General features: G+C 47.0%; 1 protein-coding gene across 3 annotated transcripts in view; it reads right to left on the bottom strand.

The window, feature by feature from the left end:
- Positions 1–10,705, bottom strand: part of ERO1A (endoplasmic reticulum oxidoreductase 1 alpha) — a 52,174-nt gene extending 41,469 nt beyond the window's left edge. For 2 of the 3 annotated variants that reach the window (XM_062205127.1, XM_062205129.1), the window contains exon 1: positions 10,559–10,705. In XM_062205127.1, the coding sequence (XP_062061111.1) occupies positions 10,559–10,672 (114 nt within the window). In that variant the 5' untranslated portion in view covers positions 10,673–10,705. The remainder of the gene's footprint in view (positions 1–10,558) is intronic. The other variant, XM_062205128.1, reaches the window with a different exon arrangement.
- Positions 10,706–23,464: the final 12,759 nt, after the last annotated feature.

Here is a 23,464-nt window from a genome sequence, read left to right as displayed (position 1 = left end):
GCAACACTGGCCCCTTTCCTTTCCTTTAATTTCCACAGGATGTACAGGTCAGAGACAAGCTTAGTAAGTGTATAAAAAGAAATGATACTGAATTTGCATTATAAGGATCAAACATCCCCCAAATGTTGGGCCATAACAACTTTTATAGGTTTGGAATAGTACTTAGAAATAACTTATCAGCAGCAAAATGGAGATAGCAAACAGACCACAAAGTCAATCCTACTCTTCAAACACTCAAAATTAATGTCTTAACTGTGTTTGCTGGCCCAACTATTAAATGTCCCTACAGTAGGACACAATATGAAATTATAATCAGACAATGTTATTAGCTGTGAAACTAGAAACCCTAGATGTCTATTTGGGGTCAGTCAATGCCTAGTAGAATTACTTAAGTAGTGCTTTAAATAATAGGCACATAATGAAAACAACCCTATAAATTTTTTTAAAACAACAAGCTAAACTCTGGCCTCAGAATCAGCCCTTAAGGCATTCAGATCTGGCTAAAAAGCCCATGAGAGCATTTCAGGCATGGAAAGCCAAGTCACTGGCAAAAAAAATGAACTAAATGAAAGATCTCTGTGAGTGAGATCCTGGTGGAAAGAAGGGGCCATCCAAGAAGGAGGTACCTTTCTCTGTAGGGAGGAGAGAACTTCCACTTTGATTATGGCCTTGTCTAAATAAGGTCAGAATTTGTGAACTCAAGAGGCTTCCATAGCCTTGGCAGCTCATGACAAGAGCCTCAGGTGATCACTGACGTCATAAATAACAGTGTCAATTGTTAAATCAACAACAGGAGTCACTGTGCACTTACTCCCCATGTAGGATCTCTGTCCTTAATGTGTTGTACTATGAGAATTAATGGTAAAACTAGTCTTCAAACAGTACTTTATATGTTGGGTATCTGTGTGGGTGCAAACTGTTGAAATCTTTACTTAGTATAGAGTTGATCTTCTTTGTATAAAGATAATTAAAAATGAATATTAATAAAGAATGGGATGGGAGAGGGAGTAGGAGGTGGGATGGTTTGGGGGTGGGAGGGCGGATATAGGGGGAAGAACAGCAATAATCCAAAAGTTGTACTTATAAAACATATATTTATTAAATAAAAGTTTTCATTTAAAAAAAAAGTTGAAGAAAAGAAATCCTTATCATACTCTGATCTGAATATTTGCATTGTACAGTAATTTCTACCACGTTTAGGGAGACCCGTTGCCTATAAAAATAATTTTACAATCTATTTGTAAGGAAACATATAAAGAATACTTTATTGAATAACTGAATTAAGACAGTTTCCCTTTGAAATATATACAATTCTAGACTACCTTTTAATTTGAGAAGATCATAAAACAGTAATGAAAATTTTTCACCTAAGAGAATGTACTTTGGACATTCACAGCAGTATTCAAGAGATAAGACTTTTTACTGGCTTTCCTACTCTTGATTGTTGTGGATTAATTCTGCTTCTAGAAATCTGATCTACATATTTTGTCATGTAATAACCACTTTCACTTCATATGCAAATTTGTCCCATTTTCCTACTAAAAATTCTGAGTACACAATAATCTTCAAGTCCTAATTTTAGATAGCAACAACATAAAACTGCTTTTAAGATTGGATTTTTCATACCTTCCTTTGAACCTTAAAAGAAACTTCTCAGGGCAGTAATGTGGTAAAATTATTACACAAAGAATAACAAAGACAGCAAAGGGGAAAGCAACAGGAGCAAAGTAGAGACCTTAAATTACACAAGGAAACAAACAAGCAAAAAAACCAGACAGGAAGAGCATGAGGCAATCCATTTCTCCCCCCAAGGAACTCATTAAAGGAAAAACACAGCCCTTCCAGACAGCTCAGTCCTCACCACCTGCTGAATTAGCTGCTTCTCCGGTGTGCTCCCAGGACACCCGCTGTTCAGGAATTTATGGAGCCCTGTGGAACTGAGCTGCTTTGTTCCCGCCCCAGAATGTAACATTCTTGAAAGCAAGATGTCAGTTCACCCATGTGTGACAGTACTTCACACTGTACTTCCAGGAAGCACACAGTGGGTGTTCAATAATTACTTATGGAACGAGCGGCTGAGTGAATGAAGGAATGGATGCTACCCACTGTCACTCATCCCTGGACGGCAGCACCAGACGAACTATACCTCTGGACTACCGGGACCCCTGTGGGGATTCAGTGCACAACAGGAAAACAAGCAAGTGAAGCAGGCAGCAAAAGGGAACAACCCTCTGTACTTTGCATCTTACCTACCTCTAGACTAATTGCTAAGACAGCTGCAAGAAATAGGGCCAGTGCTGTGGGCCAGTGGGTTAAAGCCCTGGCCTAAAGCACTGGCATCCCATATCAGCGCAGGTTCAAGTCCCTGCTGCTCTATATCCAATCCAGCTTTCTACTGGCCTGGGAAAGCAGTAGAAGATGGCCCAAGTCCCTGGGCTCCCGCATCCACATAGGAGACCCAGAAGAAGCTCCTCTGGCTGTTGGTGGCCATCTGGGGAGTGAATCAGTGGATGGAAGACCTATCTCTACCTCTCTAACTCTTTCAAATAAATAAATCTTAAAAAATATTTTAGAAAATAAAAAAAAACGAAAGCTGCAAGAAGTTCCAGGTGGGAAAGGAACACAGAGAGGTCCGATGTCCCCGGGAGACCACAAAAGGGAGGACAACAGGGAACTGGTGGATTTTACAATCTTCTGCCCCAGCCGGCACCACAACTCAACAGGCTAATCCTCTACCTGCAGTGCCGGTACCCCGGGTTCTAGTTCCGGTCGGGACGCCGGATTCTGTCCTGGTTGCTCCTCTTCCAGTCTAGCTCTCTGCTGTGGCCCGGGAGTGCAGTGGAGGATGGCCCAAGTGCTTGGGCCCTGTGCCCGCATGGGAGACCAGGAAGAAGTACCTGGCTCCTGGCTTCGGATCAGTGCGGTGCGCCGGCTGCAGCGGCCGTTGTGGGGTGAACCAACGGAAAAAGGAAGACCTTTCTCTCTGTCTCTCTCTGTCTACTCTGTCAAAACAAAAAAAAAAAAAAAAAAAATCTTCTGCCCCTTCCCTGAGTTGGGATAGGAGGTATTCTGGTGTTCTCAACTACAACCAGAGGTGGCAGGGCAACTAAGGAAGTCAAAGGATGGGACACCTAACAGTTCAGAGAAGCCTGCGAACAGGCAGCAGAACCTGATCCCTGGAAGACAGTGTGGCAGATGGGAAGCTAGGCCCAGTTCTAGAAAGTGGAGAACAAGGCACAGTACTAAGATAAAGAGTGTAAGAACCAGGGTAGAAATCCAGTAAACAGACCTGGGATGGAATTTTGGAAACAAAGCTAAATCCTATACTGGAAACTAAAACCAAAGGACAGGTGCCAATGTGTCACAAAGGTGACTTCATGCTGTGCCTCAGAGCGCAAAGCCACTAAATGGCCACCACACTATCTCCCCAAATGATACAGAAAGCCAGCCCTGCCATAGGGATCTGCATTCTGTAAAAGCGCATCATCCCCCCCCCCCCCCCGACTCCCAAAAGGATTATTGGATGCCAAAAGCTGAAGCTCCCTGCCAGGCCTCAGGTAACACCAGGCTTGGGCAGGAGGCCACGCCAATGGTGACAGAGTGGGAAGGACACAACTGAGTCAATCAATCAATCAATCAAGATGTGCAAAGAACGCATTATCTGGCAAAGAACTTTTCAGTGTATTTAATTTTCTTCTGTTCTGCTACCACAAAAAAAGAACATGAAATTATTAGGTTTTGAAATTATTCAATTTTACTGTGTATATTTAAGATATGCAACATGATGTTATATGATATACTGAGCAGGGGCTGGCATCATGGCATAGCAGGGAAAGCCGCCTGGGATGCTGGCATCCCACATGGGTGCTGCTTGGTGCCCCGGCTGCTCCACTTCCAATGCAGCTCCCTGCTACCAGCCTGGGAAAAGCAGCGGAAGATGGCCCAAGCATCTGGGCTCCTGCCACCCACAAGGGAGAGCTAGAAGAAGCTCCTGGCTTCGTCCTGGCCCAGCCTCAGCTGTTGCAGCCATCTGAGGAGTGAACCAGAGGATGGAAGATCTCCCTCTGTCTCTCTCTCTCTCACTGCAACTCTGACTTTCAAACAAATAAATACATCTAAAGCAAACAAACAAATCCTGTATCCCATATCAGCTGGAACCCCCTTCAAGTCCCGGGTACTCTGCTTTGCATACAGCTCCCTACTAACATGCCTGAGAAAGCAGAGGTGGATGGCCCAAGTGCTTGGGACACCCACATGTGAGACCAAGCTAGAATTTCAGGCTCCTGGCTTTGGCCTGGCCAATCCCAACTAGTCATTGCAGACACTTGGGGAGTGAACCAGTGAATAAAATAGGCTAATCAGTGAATAAAAGATAGGCTAACCAGTGAATAAAAGATCTCTTTCTCTATCTCTTCCTCTCTCTCTCTCTCTCTCTCTCTCTGTCACTCTGCTTTCAAATAAATAAATCTTTTTCTTAAAAAAAGATTGCTTGGGACATGCATATCACATGTCAGAGTGCCTGTGTTCAAGTCCCATATGGGATCCCAATTCTACCCTGGGTGGCAGGGTGACAGCTTGAGCAGTGGGTCCTTGCCACTCACACAGAAGACCTGGAGACATAAACGGAGTTCCACACTCCTGGCTCCTGACTTAAGCCTGGCCTGGTCTCAGCTATTAAAGGCATTTGGAAAATGCACAGTGCATGGGAGATTTCTTTCTCTCTGACTGCCTTTCAAATAAAGTAATTTTTAAAGAAAAGAAAGTGTGATATGAGGTGGATTCTGGCTTAGTGATTAAGATGCCACTTATGAGAGTGCCTGGGTTGAAGTCCCGGCTCTGGCTTCCTGCTCGTGCACACTGTGGAAGGCAGCAGGTAACAGCTGCAGTACCTGGGTCCCTGTCACCCCGGGAGAATTACATTATGCACCTGGCTCACAACTTCGGTCTGGCACAGCCCTGAAACTCGTGGGCATTTGAGGAGTGAAACACTGGATGGGCTCACTCCTCTGTTTCTATATCTCTCTTTCAAATAAATAAAAACTTTTTTAAAAAGAGATGTGTATACACACACAAACACACACAAAAGAATATTATTCAGCCTTAAAAATTTGGAGTTCTTGGGCTATCATTGTAGCCCAGCAGGGTTAAGTCGCCACCTGCAACACTGGCATCCAATAAGGGCACCAATTCAAGTCCCAGCTGCTCCGCTTCCAATCCAGCTCCCTGCTAATGCACCTGAGAAAGCAACAGATGGCCCAAGTGTTGGCCCTGCCACCCCCATGTATGTGTGTGTGGAGATCCGAATGGGGTCAGAGGCTTCTGGCTTCATCATAGCCCAGCCCCAGCCATTGTAGCCATTTGGGGAGTGAGCCAGCAGATTAAAAATCTCTGTGTCTCTCCATCTCTCTAGTTCTGCCTTTCAAATAAATAAATAAATCTTAAAAAAAAGGGGGGGGGGGTGGGCCAGCGCCATGGCTCACTTGGCTAACCCTCAGCCTGCGGCACCAGCACCCCGGATTCTAGTCCCGGTTGGGGCGCTGGATTCTTTCCCGGCTGCTCCTCTTCCAGTCCAGCTCTCTGCTGTGGCCCAGGAATGCAGTGGAGGATGGCCCAGGTCCTTGGGCCCTGCACCCGCATGGGAGACCTGGAGGAGGCACCTGGCTCCTGGCTTTGGATCGGCACAGTGCGCCAGCCGCAGCGCGCCAGCTGTAGCGGCCACTTGGGGGGTGAACCAACAGAAAAGGAAGACCTTTCTCTCTGTCTCACTCTGCCTGTCCAAAAAAAAAAAAAACTTGCCATTTGCCTCAGTGCAAATGGGATTATTCTAAATGAAATAAACCAGACACAGAAAGTCAAACATTTTAACATCTCGCTGATAACTAGAATGGGATAGATAGATCTTTTTTAAAAAGCTCAAATACAAAGAATGAAACAATAGTTACTGTGAGAGGAGGAAGGGGAGACTGAGGTAAAAAAAAAAAAAAAAACTTGCAGATATTCAGGATGAAACCAGGACTCACAGTACACTAGGACAACTCTATCAAGGGAAATAGCAAAGATGCTGTACCAGGTAGTACAGGCACATTCTAAGGACACGGAATGCCAAGAGTTATTTCTGCTTTCAAGTCTCAGTCTTACTAAAACTTTAAATTGTCGCCAATTGATTCAAAGAATGGTAACCACCACGAAAAAGAGTGCTGCTTCTACGAGCTTTATTCAGAAAAGTCTGGAATGGAGCTGGCACTCCATCAATGGACACCTCCCCAGCAGAACCTGTTTCAAAGATCCCTAGGTCTAAGTTTTAATCCTAGACTTACTTCTATCCCCCACCCAACAGTACCCAATGTCCCTCCCATGGCCCAGTCACTTGGGCTAGCAATTAACATCATGCTAAACACTGAGCTAACAAGACACTTGACAAGTTCAATCTGCTAAAATACATGTTTGCTGAGCCTATCCACAGTGCACTCCAAATTAAAAACAATCCATCTTTGGATTATCTGAGTTACTTACCTTTCATTAACCTGACAAGTTTAACGCACTCAAGTAAGTGGCTCTGGGTATTGCTAGTACTACCCATACTAACAGTGATTTAAAAAAATTTTTTTTCAAGATTTATTTATTTTGGAAGACCCACAGAGAGGGAGCGAGAAAGAGGGAGAGAGATCGTCCATCCATTGGTTCACTCCCAGATGACCACAACAGCCGGGCTAGGCCAGTCCAAAGCCAGGAGCTTCTCCCATATAGGTGCAGCGGCCCAAACAGTTGGGCCATCTTCTGTTGCTTTCCCAGGAAATTAGCAGGGAGATGGATTGGAAGTGGAACAGCTGGGACACAAATCAACGCCCATATGGGATGCCAGCATCACAGGCAGTGGCTTTACCTGGTACGCCACAACATTGGCCCCAATAAAATATTTTATTTTTCCAACTAACATAAATAAAAATATATGGGGCCCGTGCTGTGGCATAGTGGGTTAAGCCGCCATCTGCAGTGCCGGTATCCCATATGAGCACCGGTTCCACTCCCAGCTGCTCCACTTCCAATCCAGCTCTCTGCTATGGCCTGGGAAAGCAGTAGAAAATGGCCCAAGTCCTTGGGCCCCTGCACCCGTGTGGGAGACCCAGGAGAAGATCCTGGCTCCTTGCTTCAGATTGGCACAGCTCCGGCCATTGCGGCCAGTTGGGGGGCGGATGGAAGATCTCTCTCTCTCTCTCTCTCTCTCTCTCTCTCTGCCTATCCTTCTCTCTCTGTGTTAACTCTTTCAAATAAATAAATAGATCTTTTAAAAAAATGGTTTGAATGGGATATCAACTCATAGATACATAAAGTAAATAAGTTGAAAGATCAATACCATTTGAAAGATCAATACCAGAAAAACATGTATACGGTCTGCAAAGCAAAAAAATATTTTCAAAACTCCCACTGGCATAGTGCTCACATCTTGTTTGTAATCTCTCCAATTATTAACAAGCTCAGTGATCTGGGATGTCAAGACCACTCTGTAATTGATTCTGTTGATTTCTCACAACTTGTCCACAGTAGGCATCAACAAATGCTTGTTGAACTTCATCTGATTACTTGTAGAATACTACACAGTTCACTGCAATGACTTTCAAAGTTGAATAGCTACACGCTGCTCCGGCTCAAGTCAGGGCAGATACCAGCACCCGTGTTAACAGTGTGACAATGAAGCAATGGCAGTAACCCAAGGAAGAAGTGCTAACAGGGACAGGAAACAGGAAGAGAGCAAAGATAAGACTACTCACACACAGAATCCACAGAGCTTTGCAGCTCACTGGATGTTATAAATAGTACCAAAGAACACGCTGTCTCCTACGTCCAAACGTCAGAATGTATAGTTTTTACTAGCAATAACTTGCTTTCTTAAGTGCTTGGGATCTGGGCCTCTCACTGATTTCCACTGAATACTATTCACCAAACTGGAGGTGCTTCAGGGCAGAGGTCAGTCCAGTGACGTTGGTATCCCAAACACTCAGATCAGTGTACACAGCGGTTACAAATGCTGAACGAATGCTTTGCACAGTTTGTCTCCTCTTTCCGCAGTTCTCGGCTCTCTGCCCTTCTGTGCGTTTCTGTCTGTATGCTTGTCTCTATATTCTGCATGGCCATTCATCACTGTCCACCCACTCGCTTCTCCCCTCACCTTCACCTCTTCTAATACTGGCCATAACAGAACGAACAGGGGCAGCTCTATGGTACAGCAGGTTAAACCCTGGGCCTGCAGCGCCAGCATCCCATGGGGGCACCAGTTTGACTACCAGATGCTCCACTTCCAATCCAGCTCCCTGCTAATGGCCTGGGAAGCAGTGGAACATGATCCAAGTGCTTGGGACCCTGCACTCACTAGGAGACCCAGAAGAGGCTCCTGGCTTTGGCCTGGCTTTGGCCCAGTAGTTGTGGCCATTTGGGGAGTGGCCCAGAGAATGGAAGATCTCTGTCTCTACTTTTCTCTGTAACCCTGCCTTTCAAATAAATAAAACAAATCTTTAAAAAAAAAAAAAAAAAACTAACATACTTTTATTTGCTTCATGTATTGAACTGAAGTTGATCATTTTTGTTCTTAAGTTTTGTAGACCTTTTTACCTTTATTTATTTATTTACTTATTTTGACAGGTATTTCCCATCTGCTGGTTCACTCTCCAAATGCTCACAACAGCAGGAACTGGGCCAGGATGAAGCCAGGAAGCAGGAACCCAATCCAGGTCTTCCATGTGGATGACAGGACCCAAATACAAAAGCCATTACCTAATTCCTCCCGAGGTGAACATTAGCAGGAAGCTGGAATCAGGACTCAGATCTAGACCCTCCCATCTGGGATGTGGGCGGTACAAGTCTGTTTTAAAAGCACTGCACCAAACGCCTGCCCTGAGGACAGCATTGTTAATTTCTCTTAAAATTATTTTTAGTTAATGATCCCCAACTTTTTGTTTTAAACACCGACCATAAATATATAAATATGGGAGACCAGGAAAAGCTTCGGATCAGCGCAGTGCGCCGGCCGCGGCAGCCATTGGAGGGTGAACCAACGGTAAAGGAAGACCTTTCTCTCTGTCTCTTTCTCACTGTCCACTCTGCTCGTCAAAAAAAATAAAAATTAAAATTAAAAAAAAAAAAACCTCCTCTTGTTCTAGAAGGAAAAAAAAGTAAGGAGCCTACCAGATTTTTGTGTTGGGAGAGTATTAAATCTGTGGACACTGCAAAGGGGAGCGAGGGGGTGCTCAGGCACTAGTGAGAAGAAAAAGGAAAACGCTAAAAACTGAAAGTTCCCCAACTGCAAGCAGAGCTCTAACGAGGAGGCTGAGGGAGAAGTGAAAACTGCAGAGGGCAGCCTATACTTTTATTCCACTACCCAAACGCCCAGAACGCAGCTGAAAGTGTTAACACTGAACACCTCTCAGCGCCAAACACCCCCTCTTCAAGTTCCTTATTTCTACCTTGTTTAACTCTTAATATTGAAACTTCGTGCTGTAGTTGTAATGAGAAGAAAAGCGACCCTTTCTCCTCTGAAACCCCTGCCCGGGCGCCCTTGGCCCTCACGGAAGGTAAAAGCACTGTTCCGTGTTAGCTGTACACCCTGCAGGTTCCCGGTCGACACCCACTTCCACTCCCAAATCACTCAGCAAAACATCCTTTCAGAACTCAAGCCGTGAGAGACGCGATCCTCTTCGCCCTCGTGTTCCTTGGAGCGCTTCATGTCTCCAACCTCTCCACACACAAACGTTTTACTTCTGATCATCAGAAAACGGACGATAAAATCCCCTGAAAATCATGTCGACGCCTAGCCCTCGGTTTTGTGTACAATGTAGGTTTGTCTCCCAACAGAAGTCAACCAAAGAAAGGCTTTAAAGAACAGTAACGACGCTGCAGTGCTAGATCCTGACACAGGAAACCTCTGAGTTTCTTTGAATTGTTTTTGCACAAGAAACCCACGACTCTTACTCAGAGAAGGAAATGATCGTAATAAGGCAGGGACCGAATGTGTGCATTGGAAGAGGAAGGACCAGACACACGGGTGTCACCCTTACAGGATCCTACCACACACAGGCACGGGGCGACGGCAGCCCCAGGGACTCCCGAGGAAGCTGCCCTGGGACACAGGAGAGCCGCACATTGCCACGCTCCCCCACCCCACCCTCGAAGACCACATCTGAAAGCAGCGCCCCTACAGAAGCCCGTCGTGGCCAGGACACCTGCTGCAGGCACCGGGCACGGACACGGAGTCCCCACGTCCCAGGTCAAGTCAGAAAGACCCAGGATCTGTGAAAACAGCCCACGCTGCGTGGGCGTGCACACCGCGCACGCCCTCTCCCGGCGGGGCAGGCCCACAAGGGTGCAGAAGGCAACGGAGGAAGACCCCAGAGGGGGCACCCACGCCCCTCGCCCGGCGCGCCGGCCCCCGCCGACCCAGGCGAGCCGCCCAGCCCTCGGCCCCGGCCCGCAGCTCTCGTTCCCTGCGGACGACGTCCACGCCAAGACGCACCCCGGCCCCGCACCGGCGCGGCGCGGCCACCGGCGCCGAGGCGCACGCCCTCACCTGGCAGAAGCACCTCTGCGCCGCCGTCTCCGGCGGCTGCTGCCCGCCGCGGCCCGCGCCCAGCAGCCACACGGCGCCCAGCAGGCCGATCAGGAAGCCCCGGCCGCGGCCCATGGCCGCTCCGGCAGCGTGTCGCCCGCGCCTCAGCGTCCCCAGCAGCCGGGCGCAGGCCGCGCGCCCTCAGATGAAGCCCGGCGGCGCCCCACCTCCGGGCCGCCTCCCCGGCCCGCCCTCGGCTCTCCCGCCTCTCAGCGGCCGCCACCTCCCGGCCGAGCCTGCGGACGTGCCGCGGCGCCCGCGCCGGCCGCCGGGGCCTCGGGCCGGCTTCCTTCCCGGCGCGTGAGGCTGACGCACGGGCCCGCGCCCCGGCCCGCCCCCCGGAACCCGGATCGCCAGCGGCGCACGCGCCCCACGCCCCACGCCCCGCGCGGGAGTCGGGGTCGTTCCCGCGGCCGGAGCGCGAGCCCAAGCCCGGGGGCCGGTGATTTGGTGCGGGGCTCCGCCCCACCCCGCGCAATGCAAGGAAATCAAACGATTACGTGTCCGCCGTGACTCTGGCGGCCTTAAAGCGGAAAGGAATCTGTAGGGAATCGCTGAAATGTAATGTAGATTTTTCTAGGAGCCACATCCAAAGAGCAAGAAGACACAGGTGGCATTTATTTTTAAAATGTATTAAACCTAATGCGTGCAAAATGTTAGTTCAAAATGTCATCGATACTGCATTTATTCATAGAATGGTTTCCTTGTTTTGTTTTGAATTTGAAATCCAGTGTGTGTCTTATAGGCACTAAGCACATTTCATAGCCACATGTGGCAAGGGCCCTCTGTAGTCGAGAACAGCCTCTCATTTCCCAGAGGGGAGGTGATGTGAGCAGGTGACAGAGCCAGGGCTGGTCCTGAGCATGTAGCACTCAGCCAGGGAACTGCCAGCACTTTTAAGAAGAAATTGAGGGCCGGCGCCGTGGCTTAACAGGCTAATCCTCTGCCTGAGGCGCCGGCACTGGCACCCCAGGTTCTCGTCCCAGTTGGGGTGCCGGTTCTATCCCGGTTGCCCCTCTTCCAGGCCAGCTCTCTGCTATGGCCCGGGAATGCAGTGGAGGATGGCCCAAGTCCTTGGGCCCTGCACCCGCATGGGAGACCAGGAGAAGCACCTGGCTCCTGGCTTCGGATCTGCGCAGCGCGCCGGCCGGAGTGGCCATTTGAGGGGTGAACCAACGGAAAAGGAAGACCTTTCTCTCTGTCTCTCACTGTCTAACTCTGCCTGTCAAAAAAAAAAAGCAGAGGAAGAGGAAGAAGAGGAGGAAGAGGAAGAAGAAATTGAGCCAGGCTGCTGCTTGGCTCCTGATCCAGCTAATGCACCTGGGAAGGCAGTGGAAGATTACCCAATACCGTGGGCCCCTGCCATTCATGTGGGAGACCAGGATGGAATTCCCGACTCCTGGCTTCTGCCTGGCCCAGACCTTCCTGTTGCAGCCATTTGGGGAGTGAACCTGTTGATGGAAACTCTTTCTCTCTCTCTCTCTCTCTCTCTCTCTCTCTCCATTTCTGCCTTTCAAATTAATAAATGTTTTTTAAAAAGCACTGAGATATATCTTACTGTAAGGCCTATGGCTCTCCACTACTGCCTGGTGGATCAGCACATGGTAAAAAGTCACCAACCCATCTGAGATCCCAGTGGGCCTGGGGAACCCTGATTTTAATGTCTGCACTGTGCTACATGTACGTATTACCATAATCCCACCTCCACCTGGAAGCTTCGTTACTCCTGTCCACAGGGCCCACCGAGCCTTCCCCATCACACTCTCCATCTTGTAAGTGGTCATCCTGTTTCCTCTTCACCCAGCTCCTGGACTGAGTGAAGTTCAACTCAATGAACTGAAGGCCCTGCCAGATTGAACTTGACATTGGAGAGAGAAAGATGTTTCAAGACCCAGTCCCTATGCAGAGAGGACACTCATGGAACCCAGTGAGAAAACTTCTCTAAAAATTACTTTTAACTGACATAATAATTGTGTATTTTTATTCAGTACAATGTGCTTTGATCTATATATACATTGTAGAGAGATTAAATTGAGCTAATGAACATATTCATCACCTCACTACTTATCATTTTTGTGGTAAGACCATTATAAATCGATTCTTTCAGCAATTTCAAAATATTAGCAGACATTATTGTTAACTTTAGTTACCTCGCAATTCAAAAGATCACTAACGTGTTCTCTCCCGTTTCCCCAATCCCAACCCCAACCCTACCCTACCTGCTGCTCTCATTCCCCTGCTAAGCACCTTTCTATCCTGTTTCCACGTGATCAATTTTTTCTAAAGTCTACATGTAAGTAGGATCATATAATATTTGTCTCTCTGTGCCCTCTTCATGTAGCAAAAAGCCCTCCAGTTGTGATCTATATTGTTGTAAATGACATAATGTCTTTTTTCTTAAGGCTGTACAATATTTTTGTATATATATGTATATATGTACACCCATATTCTTCATCTGTTCACCCACTATTGGACCCCTAACTTGGCTATGATGAGTAGTGCTGAAACTAACATGAGAATGTAAGGATCACTTCTCGGCCTTTTGCCTAAGATCAAGTGAGAATGTAAGAAACTGAAATCAACAGCAAAACAAACTAACATGAGACTACAAGGAAAGAAAATCAATAGCAAAGCAACAATTTGATTTTTAAAATGTACAAAAAAGGGGCAGCATTGTGGGCCAGCAGGTTAAGCCACAGCTTGCAATCCCAGCATGCTACATTGGTGCGCTGGTTCTAACCCGGCTGTTCTACCTCCAATCCAGCTTCCTGTAAATGTGCCTGTGAAGACGGTAGAAGACAGCCTAAGTGCCTGGGCCTTGCCACCCATATGAGGCACCAGAATGGAATGCCTGGCTATAGACATCAGCATGGCCCAGCCCTGGCTGTGGGGGCCATTTGAGGAATGAACCAGCAGATGGAAGATCCCTCTTTCTCAGTCTCAGTCTCTGGCTCTCTCTCCTTCTGTGAGTCACTGTGCCTTTAAATAAATAAATAAATGACAAAGGAGGAGAACAGAATGGCCAACAGCACTCAGCGGCAGGGAAATGCAAATCAGAACCACAATTAGATCCCCTCACACCTGTTTGCTGGGCTATTTTCAAAAAGATGAATGATAACAAATGCTGGGGAGGATGTGCAGACAAGGGAACTCTTATACACTGTTGGGGGAATGTAAATTAGCTAAGTTGTTTTGGAAAATAGTATGCAGGTTCCTAAAAAACTAGCAATAGAAATCCCATGAGGACCAGCAATCACCCTTCTGGGTGTGTGTATCCAAATGAAGTGAAACTGGGAGATCACAGAGAATGTGCACTCTCAAGCTCCTGTTAGCATTAGTATGTAACCTTTTATGACATTTTCTCCTTCATATTTCCAACACAAAATGGTCCACTCTCTAAATTCCTGGAGCAGGGATTATGTCTCAAACATCCCTGAAGCTCCCACAGATCTTAATAAGATGCTTATCTTGGAACTCGTTTGCAGAGTAAATAAACATCGTTCGCATGGTCACAGTACTAATAACTGAAAATTAAGTCATCAAAACTGAGTCACAATAAGAAACAAGGGGCACCAAAGGAATAAAGCCTCATGTTTCAGAAGAAAAGCAGGGAGCTGGCACTGTGACATAGCGAGTAAAGTTGCAGCCTGCAGTGCCGCCATCCCGTATGGGCGCCAGTTCGAGTCCCAGCACTCCACTTCTAATTTTTATTTTTATTTTTAATTTTTTTTTTAATTTTTATTTTTGACAGGCAGAGTGGACAGTGAGAGACAGAGACAGAGAGAAAGGTCTTCCTTTTGCCGTTGGTTCACCCTCCAATGGCCGCCGCGGTAGCGCGCTGCGGCCGGCGCACCGCGCTGATCCGATGGCAGGAGCCAGGTGCTTCTCCTGGTTTCCCATGGGGTGCAGGGCCCAAGCACTTGGGCCATCCTCCACTACACTCCCTGTCCACAGCAGAGAGCTGGCCTGGAAGAGGGGCAACCGGGACAGGATCGGTGCCCCGACCAAGACTAGAACCCGGTGTGCCGGCGCCGCTAGGCGGAGGATTAGCCTATTGAGCCGTGGCGCCGGCCAGCACTCCACTTCTGATCTAGCTCTCTGCTATGGCCTGGGACAGTAGTGGAAGATGACCCAAATCCTTGGGCCCATTCACCTGTGTGGGAGACCCAGAAGAAGCTCCTGGCTCCTGGCTTCAGATCAGCTCAGTTCCGGCCATTTTGGCCAGCTGGGGAGTGAACCAGCAGATGGAAGACCTCTCCCTTTCTCTCTGCCTCTCCTTCTCTCTGTGTGTAACTCTGACTTTCAAACAAGTAAATAAAATCGTAAAAAAAAAAAAAGAAGAAGAAGAAGAAGAAGAGCAATGTCAGCATGAATCAGCTTAAGATTTCCTTTCCCCTGATGCAATGGCCTGTAACGTGGGGAGCTGGATGGCTTACAAGCTTCAATAATTCCATCATGGAAGTTTTATCCATAAAACACAAAATCTTGGGGCTGGCACTGTGGTATAGTGGGCTAAGCCTCCATCTGTGGCACTGGCATCCTATATGGGTGCTGGTTCGAGTCCCAGCTGCTCCACTTCAATCCAGCTCTCTGCTTGTAGCCTGAGAAAGCAGTGGAAGATGGCCCAAGTGCTTGGGTCTCTGCACCTGCATGGGAGACCGGAAGAAGCTCCTGGCTTTGGCTTTGGATCGACCTGGCTCTGGCCGTTGCAGCCATTCGGGGAGTGAACCAGAAAATGGAAGACCTTTTTCTCTGTCTCTTCTCTTTTCTATTTGTAACTTGCCTCTCAAATAAATAAATCTTTTTAAAAGATATTTCTTTATGTAAAAGTCAGAGTTACACACAGAGAAAGAGAGAGAGAGAGAGAAAGTGAGAGAGAGAGAGAGAGGTCTTCCATCCAATTGGTCGCAACGGCCAGAGCTGCGCCGATCCGAAGCCAGGAGCTTCCTCTGGGTCTCCCATGCAGGTGCAGGGTCCCAAGGACTTGGGCCATCTTCCACTGCTTTTCCAGGCCATAGCTGAAAGCTGTATCAGAAGTGGAGCCGGGACTCAAACCGGTGCCCATATGGGATGCAGGTGGCAGCTTTACCTACTATGCCACTGTACCAGCCCCATAAATAAATCTTAAAAAAAAAAACAACAACAACTTGCCCAGAACAGCCTTCTAGTAAATAGAATCAGAAACAGCATCCATGTACAACAAATTTATTTACTTTATTTTCTTGCCAATTCATTTTTTCCTTCAGATTTGTAAGCGGGTCTAGAATATGGTAAAGATGGCATTATACGTGAGTGTGAATATCACTGACGCTTCCCTGAGTGTCAGCCTTTCGTGTAAGTTGACTTATTCAAATACATCTGCCCGGGAAGTCATCTTGTCTATGTTAGGGCCCATGAAATAAGTGATTAGTCATTCAGTAACTATTTCAAGGGCACCCACAGGGCACAGAGTTCAACCTCTGATTCTGAGAGCCCAGCCTTCCACCTATTAGAAGCTCTCTAAACACCAGGAACATTTTTTAGAGATGAACCAGGTCACCAGCTTGTGATTCTAATACTAGTGATTACAGCCATAGCATGACGGAGACTTAGTGCACACAGCATTTCTTGACAGGATTCTGATTACTGGGCAAATAACAGCTATGATTATTTTCTTAATGACCAAAGCAGGAAATGACCTGAGCCCAATTTCCCAAATTGAGGCATGGAGATTTTGGTTAGAAGTTGCTCAGTGTCTAAACAATTTTTGGCATCGGATAGATGGGAAGGAAATAATTCAAAGGAAAAACTATGGTCAAGGAAGAAAGACTAAGCTAAAGCCTAAAGAAGAGTCCAGAAATGTGATTAGACCCATTTATTTAATTAGTGTTTATAGGCTTTTGATATGCACATGGTACTGGTTGGACCCTTCTCTCAAGGGGCCAGAATCACCTGAGGGGAGAAGTTATGCTACTTATGTTCTATGTCTGCCTTCCCGACCCCGGGTTCCTGAACGATCATGCTACACAGTCCCTGGCTTGACTTCTCAACTTCCCATTCACTCCTTAATCCACTGTGCAGTGTGGTTTTCAGCTCCGCCCTCCTGAAACTCCTCTCCAGGTGACATTCTATTGCCAGACTGAGTAACCATCTGTCACCGTATCTCTGCTACATTTTGACAATGCCAGTTCCTCTCAGCTTCACTTTCCTATGCTGCCAACGCTCTAAGTTCTCCTTCTACTCCTCTGACTTACTGAATGCCTCCTTCATGGTCTTGTCCCCAGACTCCCTTTGTGATATGAGTGTTCCCCATGACTCAGTCCCATGATCAGTGTCTGCCCATACCCTCCCCTGGGGAAACTTGCCGCATCTCAGGACTTTAAACACCTCCTCTACATTTGTGACTCCCGAATCCACCAGGATACTTCAAAAAGTTTGTGGCAAGTGTAATTAAAGCAAAGTTTATTTTTGATACAAAACATTTTGAAATTATACCTATGAAGGGTCTTCAAAAAGTCTGTAGAAAAGGGTATTGTGAAGAAAAACCAATGGAGTTCAAAACATTTTTGAAACAAAAGAAACTTATCTTTCAATTACATTTTTCCCACAAACTTTTTGAAATGCCCTATGGTTCTAATTCTGATCTCTCCCTTAAGAGTCAAATTCCAACTGTCGTTTGGACACACCTGTCTGGTTTTGTCAGATACATATGGCCACATATCTAGGTCTTGGCACCTAGAAAACGGGAAGTCATCCTCAAGTTGCTTTACCTTCAGTCTATTTCCTTAAAATTTATTCAGCTGAAAGATAGAATGACCCTAACCTAGAGAGAAAGAAACACAGAGACAGGGACAACTCTGGTCCTCTGGCTCAACCCCTTATACCTGCAATGTCCAGAGTTTTGCCATGCCAAAGCCAAGAGTCAGGAACTCAATCCAGGTCTCCCAGGTGAGAGGCAGGGACCCAATCATTTAAGCCATCACTGCTCGCCCTTCAGGGTGTGCACTAGCCGGAAAATGGAATCTGGACCTGGAGTTGGACATGAACCCAGGCACTCCCACATGGATGCATGCATGGCAACCAAGCAGGGTCACCATTGGGTCAAATGCTGGGCTCCCCATGACCTACAGATACCTCGAGTCCTGCCAGTCTGTCCTCTACACATAATCTCAACTGATTCCCTTTTCTTTATCATTTTACCTAAGGACTTAACTCCAGTCTCTATTGTCTCTTACCTGATTGCTTAGCCACATCCCCTAAGTGATCACCCAGCTTCAGAAAACATCCGCTATACTACCCTGGGTTTTAGACATTATAAATCTGACCATGTGACACTTCTTTTAAAAGTCTTCAATCCTCCAGACTGTCTGAGGAATTAAGTCCCAGAGCCTCAGCAGGACATTCAAGGTCCCCCCATGATCCGACCCCACGTACTCTCCAGCTTGTCTCCAACACCTCTCTACCTTGCAGTCCCCGAATGACTGACCCTTGATCCGAATGTTTGGTTGCTCCTGGCTTCCGTGTCTCTGCTTGCCTGGAAAGAGTTTCTACTGAAATGCTTTCCCCCCTGTCCCAGCCCATACCACCCTCACTTCACCTTGCTAATTGCTTTAAGATTCAGCTGAGGCCCTGCTACTCATGTGAAATATTCCCTAACCCTTCCTTTGTAGTTCCCAAATGTCACATAATTGTACTTTCTCTTTTTAAAAAGATTTATTTATTTATTTATTTGAAAGGTAACATTACAGAGGGAGAAGGAGAGGCACACAGAGAGATCTTCCATCCACTGGTTCACTCCCCAGATGGCCACAATGGCCAGGGCTGGGCCATGCTGAAGCCAGGAGCCTGGAGCTTCACCCGGATCTTCCATGGGGGTTCAGGGGCCCAAGCACTTGGGCCATCCTCCACTGCTTTCTCAGGCACATTAGCAGGGAGCTAGATTGGAAGTGGAGTAGCTGAGATTCAAACCAGAGCCCATATGGAATGCCGTGTCTCAGGTAGTAGCTTAACCCACTGTGCCACAACACCAGCCCCAACTGTACGTTCATACGCAATCTGTTGATGTACATGTTTTCCTCATTCAGTAGATGGCTAGAAAACTTGTTTCGTATGCTCAGGAGCCTTGGCACTCACAACTGTATAGTGTATATGTTTCAGAAGATGATTTGAGTGATCTAATGAATGCACAGTAAATTAACTAATCAACAAACCTGAAGAGATAATGACAGTCTGAGATGTCACAGGATGAAGTGTGATGAAGTCAAATAATGCCGTACAGGCCAAGTGATCACGTTGGGCAGAAGTCATTTTGGTTGGGGAAGAGGTCAGAATTCATTTGGAATTCACAAGAGAAAATTCACAAAAATATGGATGTGGCAACGTAGGGGTTAAACGACCAACTGATTTACAAGGGGTAAAAAGTTATCTGACATTCAGTTAAAAAGCATTTCAAGGTCACAATTGCCTAGACAAGAGGCAGGGATGACTACAAACTTAGGGACTCCAGATGGAGCACAATTCCAGGGAAAAGGGCGAGAGACTGGTCTAGACTGAAGAGGTGAATTATATGAAGTCCCTCCAGGCTGAAAGCTAAAATTCCTCCCCAGTCTCCAGACTACCTGTCATGCTCAGCCCAGAGCTACAGACCACAGCCATACCTGCTTTTCACTCATCCTATCCCACCCAGCCCCTTCCTCCTCCATTCTAAAAGGGGACTGAAGATTCTTCTGGGAACAACCAATGAAATAAAACCCAGCAAAACAGGGGTGGACATTTAGCACAGTAGTTGAAATGCCCCTTGGGATGCCTGCACCCCATATCAGACTCTTTGGGTATAAGCGACACTCTCGAGTCTAGCTTCCTGGGAAGCAGAAGGTGATGGCCTAAGGAGTTGTGTCCCTACCACTCACTTGAGACTCTGTTCAGTTCCCAGCTTCTGACCTCAAGCTTACCCAGAGCCCTGGTTGTTGTGGGGAGTGAACCAGTATATGTGAGATCTCTGTCTGTGTCTCTGTCTCTGTCCGACTTTCAAATAAAGTTTAAAACATTTGTTAAAAAGTTGGACCTTCCCTCACAATAATTCCACTGCCTTTTTTTTTCCTTTTTCTTTCTTATTTATTTATTTGGGAGGTAGAGTAGCATACAGAGAGAGTGAGAGACAGAAAGGTCTTCCATCTGCTGATTCACTCCCCAAATGGCAGCAACAGATGGAGTTGAGCTGATCTGAAGCTAAGAGCTTCTTCTGCGTATCCCAAGTGGGTGCAGGGCCCAAGTGCTTGGGCCATCTTCTATTGCTTTCCCAGGCCATCAGCAGGGAGCTGGATCAGAAAAGGAGCATCTGGGATTCAAACCAGCGCCCATATGGGATGCCGGTTCCTCAGGCAGAGGCCTAGCCTACTATGCCACAGCACTGGCCCCTCCACTGCCTTTTTATGCTGCACACTCAGTGATCAGAAAACCAAGGCTCACCAGATTGTTGAGGAAAGGCTCCAACTGGAAATAGATCAGAATAAATTGGAAAAAAAAAAAAACTTTGAGCAAAGAAAGCAAACAGAAAGCTATAATGAATATCCCCAAAGGCCTATGAACAGGATTTTATAGAAAGGAACTATAGAGTAAGAAAGAGATCTTAGAAACTGTAAATTAGCCGGCCAGCACCGCAGCTCACTTGGCTAATCCTCTGCCTGTTGCGCTGGTACCCAGGGTTCTAGTCCCGGTTGGAGCCAAAGTTGACAGCTGACTTCCTAGATTAAAAGGCCCATTGAGGGGCCAGCTTTGTGGTTTAGTGGGTTAAGCTGCTGCCTGAAGTGCTGGATTATCATATGGGCACTGGTTTGAGGTTTGAGGTTTGAGTCCTGGCTGCTCCACTTCCCATCCATCTCTGCTGATGGCCTGGGAAAGCAGTACAAAATGGCCTAAGTGTTTTGGCCCCTGCACCTATGTGGGAGACCTGGAAGAAGCTCCTGGCACCTGGCTTTGGCTTGGGCCAGGCTTGGCTGTTGTGGTCATTTGAGGAGTGAACCAGTGGACAGAAGACCTCTCTGTCTCTCTGTCTTTCCCTCTCTCTGTAATTCAGCTTTTCAAATAAATAAAAATAAATCTTTTTTAAAAGAGGGATGGAGCACTGAGTGGCAAATGCCCCTAAGAGATATAAAGCTTTCAGAAAGGAAGACAAAAGGCCTGATCCCCTACAAAGAATTGAGAATCAGAAGGGCATTCTACAGGCACTAGAAGCTACAGGACAATGGAACAAGGCCTTCAAAATTCTGAGAGAATTCTACAGCCATGCAGTCAAGTTAGAGTGGAAGTATGCAAGGACTCCAATAACATACATCTTTAAGTCTTTTCTCAGGAAATCACTGAGAGGGTGTGATCTGGTCAAAGAAGTGAAACAGGAAAAGAAAAGAAAAGATAGCACACAGAAGAGAAGTCACAGACGTTGTAAGAAGAGAGCGGTGCAATGGACAGAGGCCAGAGAAGAGCCGGAAGATGAAGCCACCAGCAAGAGTGTGTCTAGGTAAAAAATAGAACTGGAGGAATCCCTGTTGTGACTTTCTGAAAACCTCTATTCACAGGAAGCTTACAGTTGTATTGAAAAATTGGGGGAAGAATCAGTGATTAAAAACACAATAAATGAAACACATTTCTTAAAATGAGGCAACTTTTACTTCCAGAGTTTTCAAGAAAGTTTTATAGCAGATGTAACCATAGTTTGCTGGACATTTATAGCCCTACAATTAAACTCATGTTGAAGAGTAATTTAACCAAAATTTGTACATACAGAGGTATCTCACAAAGTTCATAGAGATATATAATTAAATTATTTTGCTGCAAAAAATTCTTGAAACCCATGATGGTTTTTTTTTTCCATAAGCCTTTTGAAGAACCCTCATATTAGATGAATGGAGACAGGAGGCAGGGGAAGTGCCTGTTGGAATGACATAGAGTACTTAATCTTTATGTTCCTAACTAGAAAGTCCAAAGATAAATCCTAAAATGTGTGTGTGCATGCGTGTGTTTGTGTGTGTGTGTGTGTGTGTGTGGCTTAGCATTAAGACGCTGTTAAAATACCCATGTCCCACATCAGAGTGCCTGGGTTCCGGTCCAGGTTTTGGCTTGCCTGACTGCAGTTTCCTGTTAATGCACATCCTGGGAGGCAGGAGGGATGGCTCAAATGATCACATCCCTGCTCCCCATGCGGGGAGGCCCAGGTCAAGTTCCCAATTCCTGGCTTCAGGTCCCCAGAGCAAAGCTCCAGCTGTTGTGGGCATCTTGGGAGTGAACCAGTGGATCAGAGCTCTTTTTTGGTCTCTCTCTCTCTCTCAAGTAAAGAGAAAGAGAGAAAGAGGGAGAGATTGCAGTGCAACATGTTATTTAGAATTATGGAGGTAAATATAGAAGAAACAGGATTTGGTTTTTAGTTTGAGAGAAACACAGATGGAACAAGCGCTCCCATCTGCTGGTCACTGTTCAAATTTCGTAATGGCTGGGGCTGGTTCAGGCCCAAATGTGGGGTTGACAGGAATCCAGCCACTTGAGCCCTCACGGCTACCTCTGAAGGGGGACATTCGCAGAAGCTGCACTTGAGCTGAAGCCAGGAAGCAAGACCAGGCACTCTGATGTGGGATACTAACCGCTAGGCAACACACCTGCCCCAGTTCCTGGCTTCAGCCTGGCCCAGCCAAAGCTGTTGAGGGCAACTGGGGAGTGAACCATGATGGGAGCTCTCTCTGTTTCTCTCTGCGTCTCTCTTCTTTCAAATACACAAAATCAATGAAAATTATACCAGTAAGTGCTCTTAAATATTTGTTGTATTGATCCAAGCTGAACTGTCTTTCCCTCCCCTGCCTAATCCTTTCCTCTTTAGTTCTTGATGTCAGAGGTGACATATTTTGGTCTGGATGGACCAGTCTGACCAGAGAAGTTGCACTGAGTGGAAGAAGGGACTACCCCTGCCCCGTCCATCTTCTTTGTTTATTGTCTACCTCAAGACCCAGTCATAGTTAGAAACACAGAACAGACACAGTACTCACAAGATTTAAAAAATGAATTTGCAAGCACCCTTTATGTGACTTTTGGTCATCGAGTCACAAACTTGCACTTTATTCGTATAGATAGGATATAGATAATTAAACACAGAGACTGAATCTATTTGGATAATTAAATTCATTTAGACTTCAAAGTGCCTTCCTCAGCCTACCTCAGCGTCTTTGGCCAGCCATGCCCTCATCTCTCCCCCTTTCGCTGGCCTCCCCTCTGTCCCCAGAAGCGAGCCCAGCTCCTTATCTCACCCCAGGGCCCCTGCACGGGCTGCTGCTTCTGTCCAGACGGTTCTTTCCCAGTGTCTTGCATGGCCGGCTCCTTCTCATCACAGATAGCTGTTTTAAACGAGTTCTCCCATGATTCTGTAGTCTGATCGTGTCTTCTTTCTTTTTCCTGTATTTATTCCACTCTGATTTTCTAAATCTCCCCACCATGTCATTAGCAGATCTATCCTCAGTCCAGCATTCACTGACCGGAAGAATGACATGCCTACTCCTGTACTTGGAGATGTCGTACCAAAAGGTCATCTGTGTCACACCTAGAAGGCATCGGAGCTCTTCTGAGATACTCCACACCGCCCACTTCCCATCTCAGCTTCTCACTGGGTATTTTGTGGTTTCAGGACGTCAGTGACTTAATACCCGGGCCTCTTCAGATCCGCACCCTGCTTTACCCAGCACGGCCTGCAGGGGACGCTGTGGCTGGAGGCCGCCTTCGGTGCACGCCGGCGCCCAGCGTGAAGCGAGACAGGTGGGAGAAGGGGAGCGGAGAGGCGGGGCCCACCGGAAGAGGCGGGGTTGTCCATGAACCCGCCCCTCCTGGCAGGCACTCCTCCCTCGCCCCGCC

Source organism: Lepus europaeus, chromosome 11 (assembly GCF_033115175.1).
Source record: "Lepus europaeus isolate LE1 chromosome 11, mLepTim1.pri, whole genome shotgun sequence".
NCBI lineage: Eukaryota > Metazoa > Chordata > Mammalia > Lagomorpha > Leporidae > Lepus > Lepus europaeus.
This window is presented reverse-complemented; position numbering and strand designations above follow the sequence as displayed.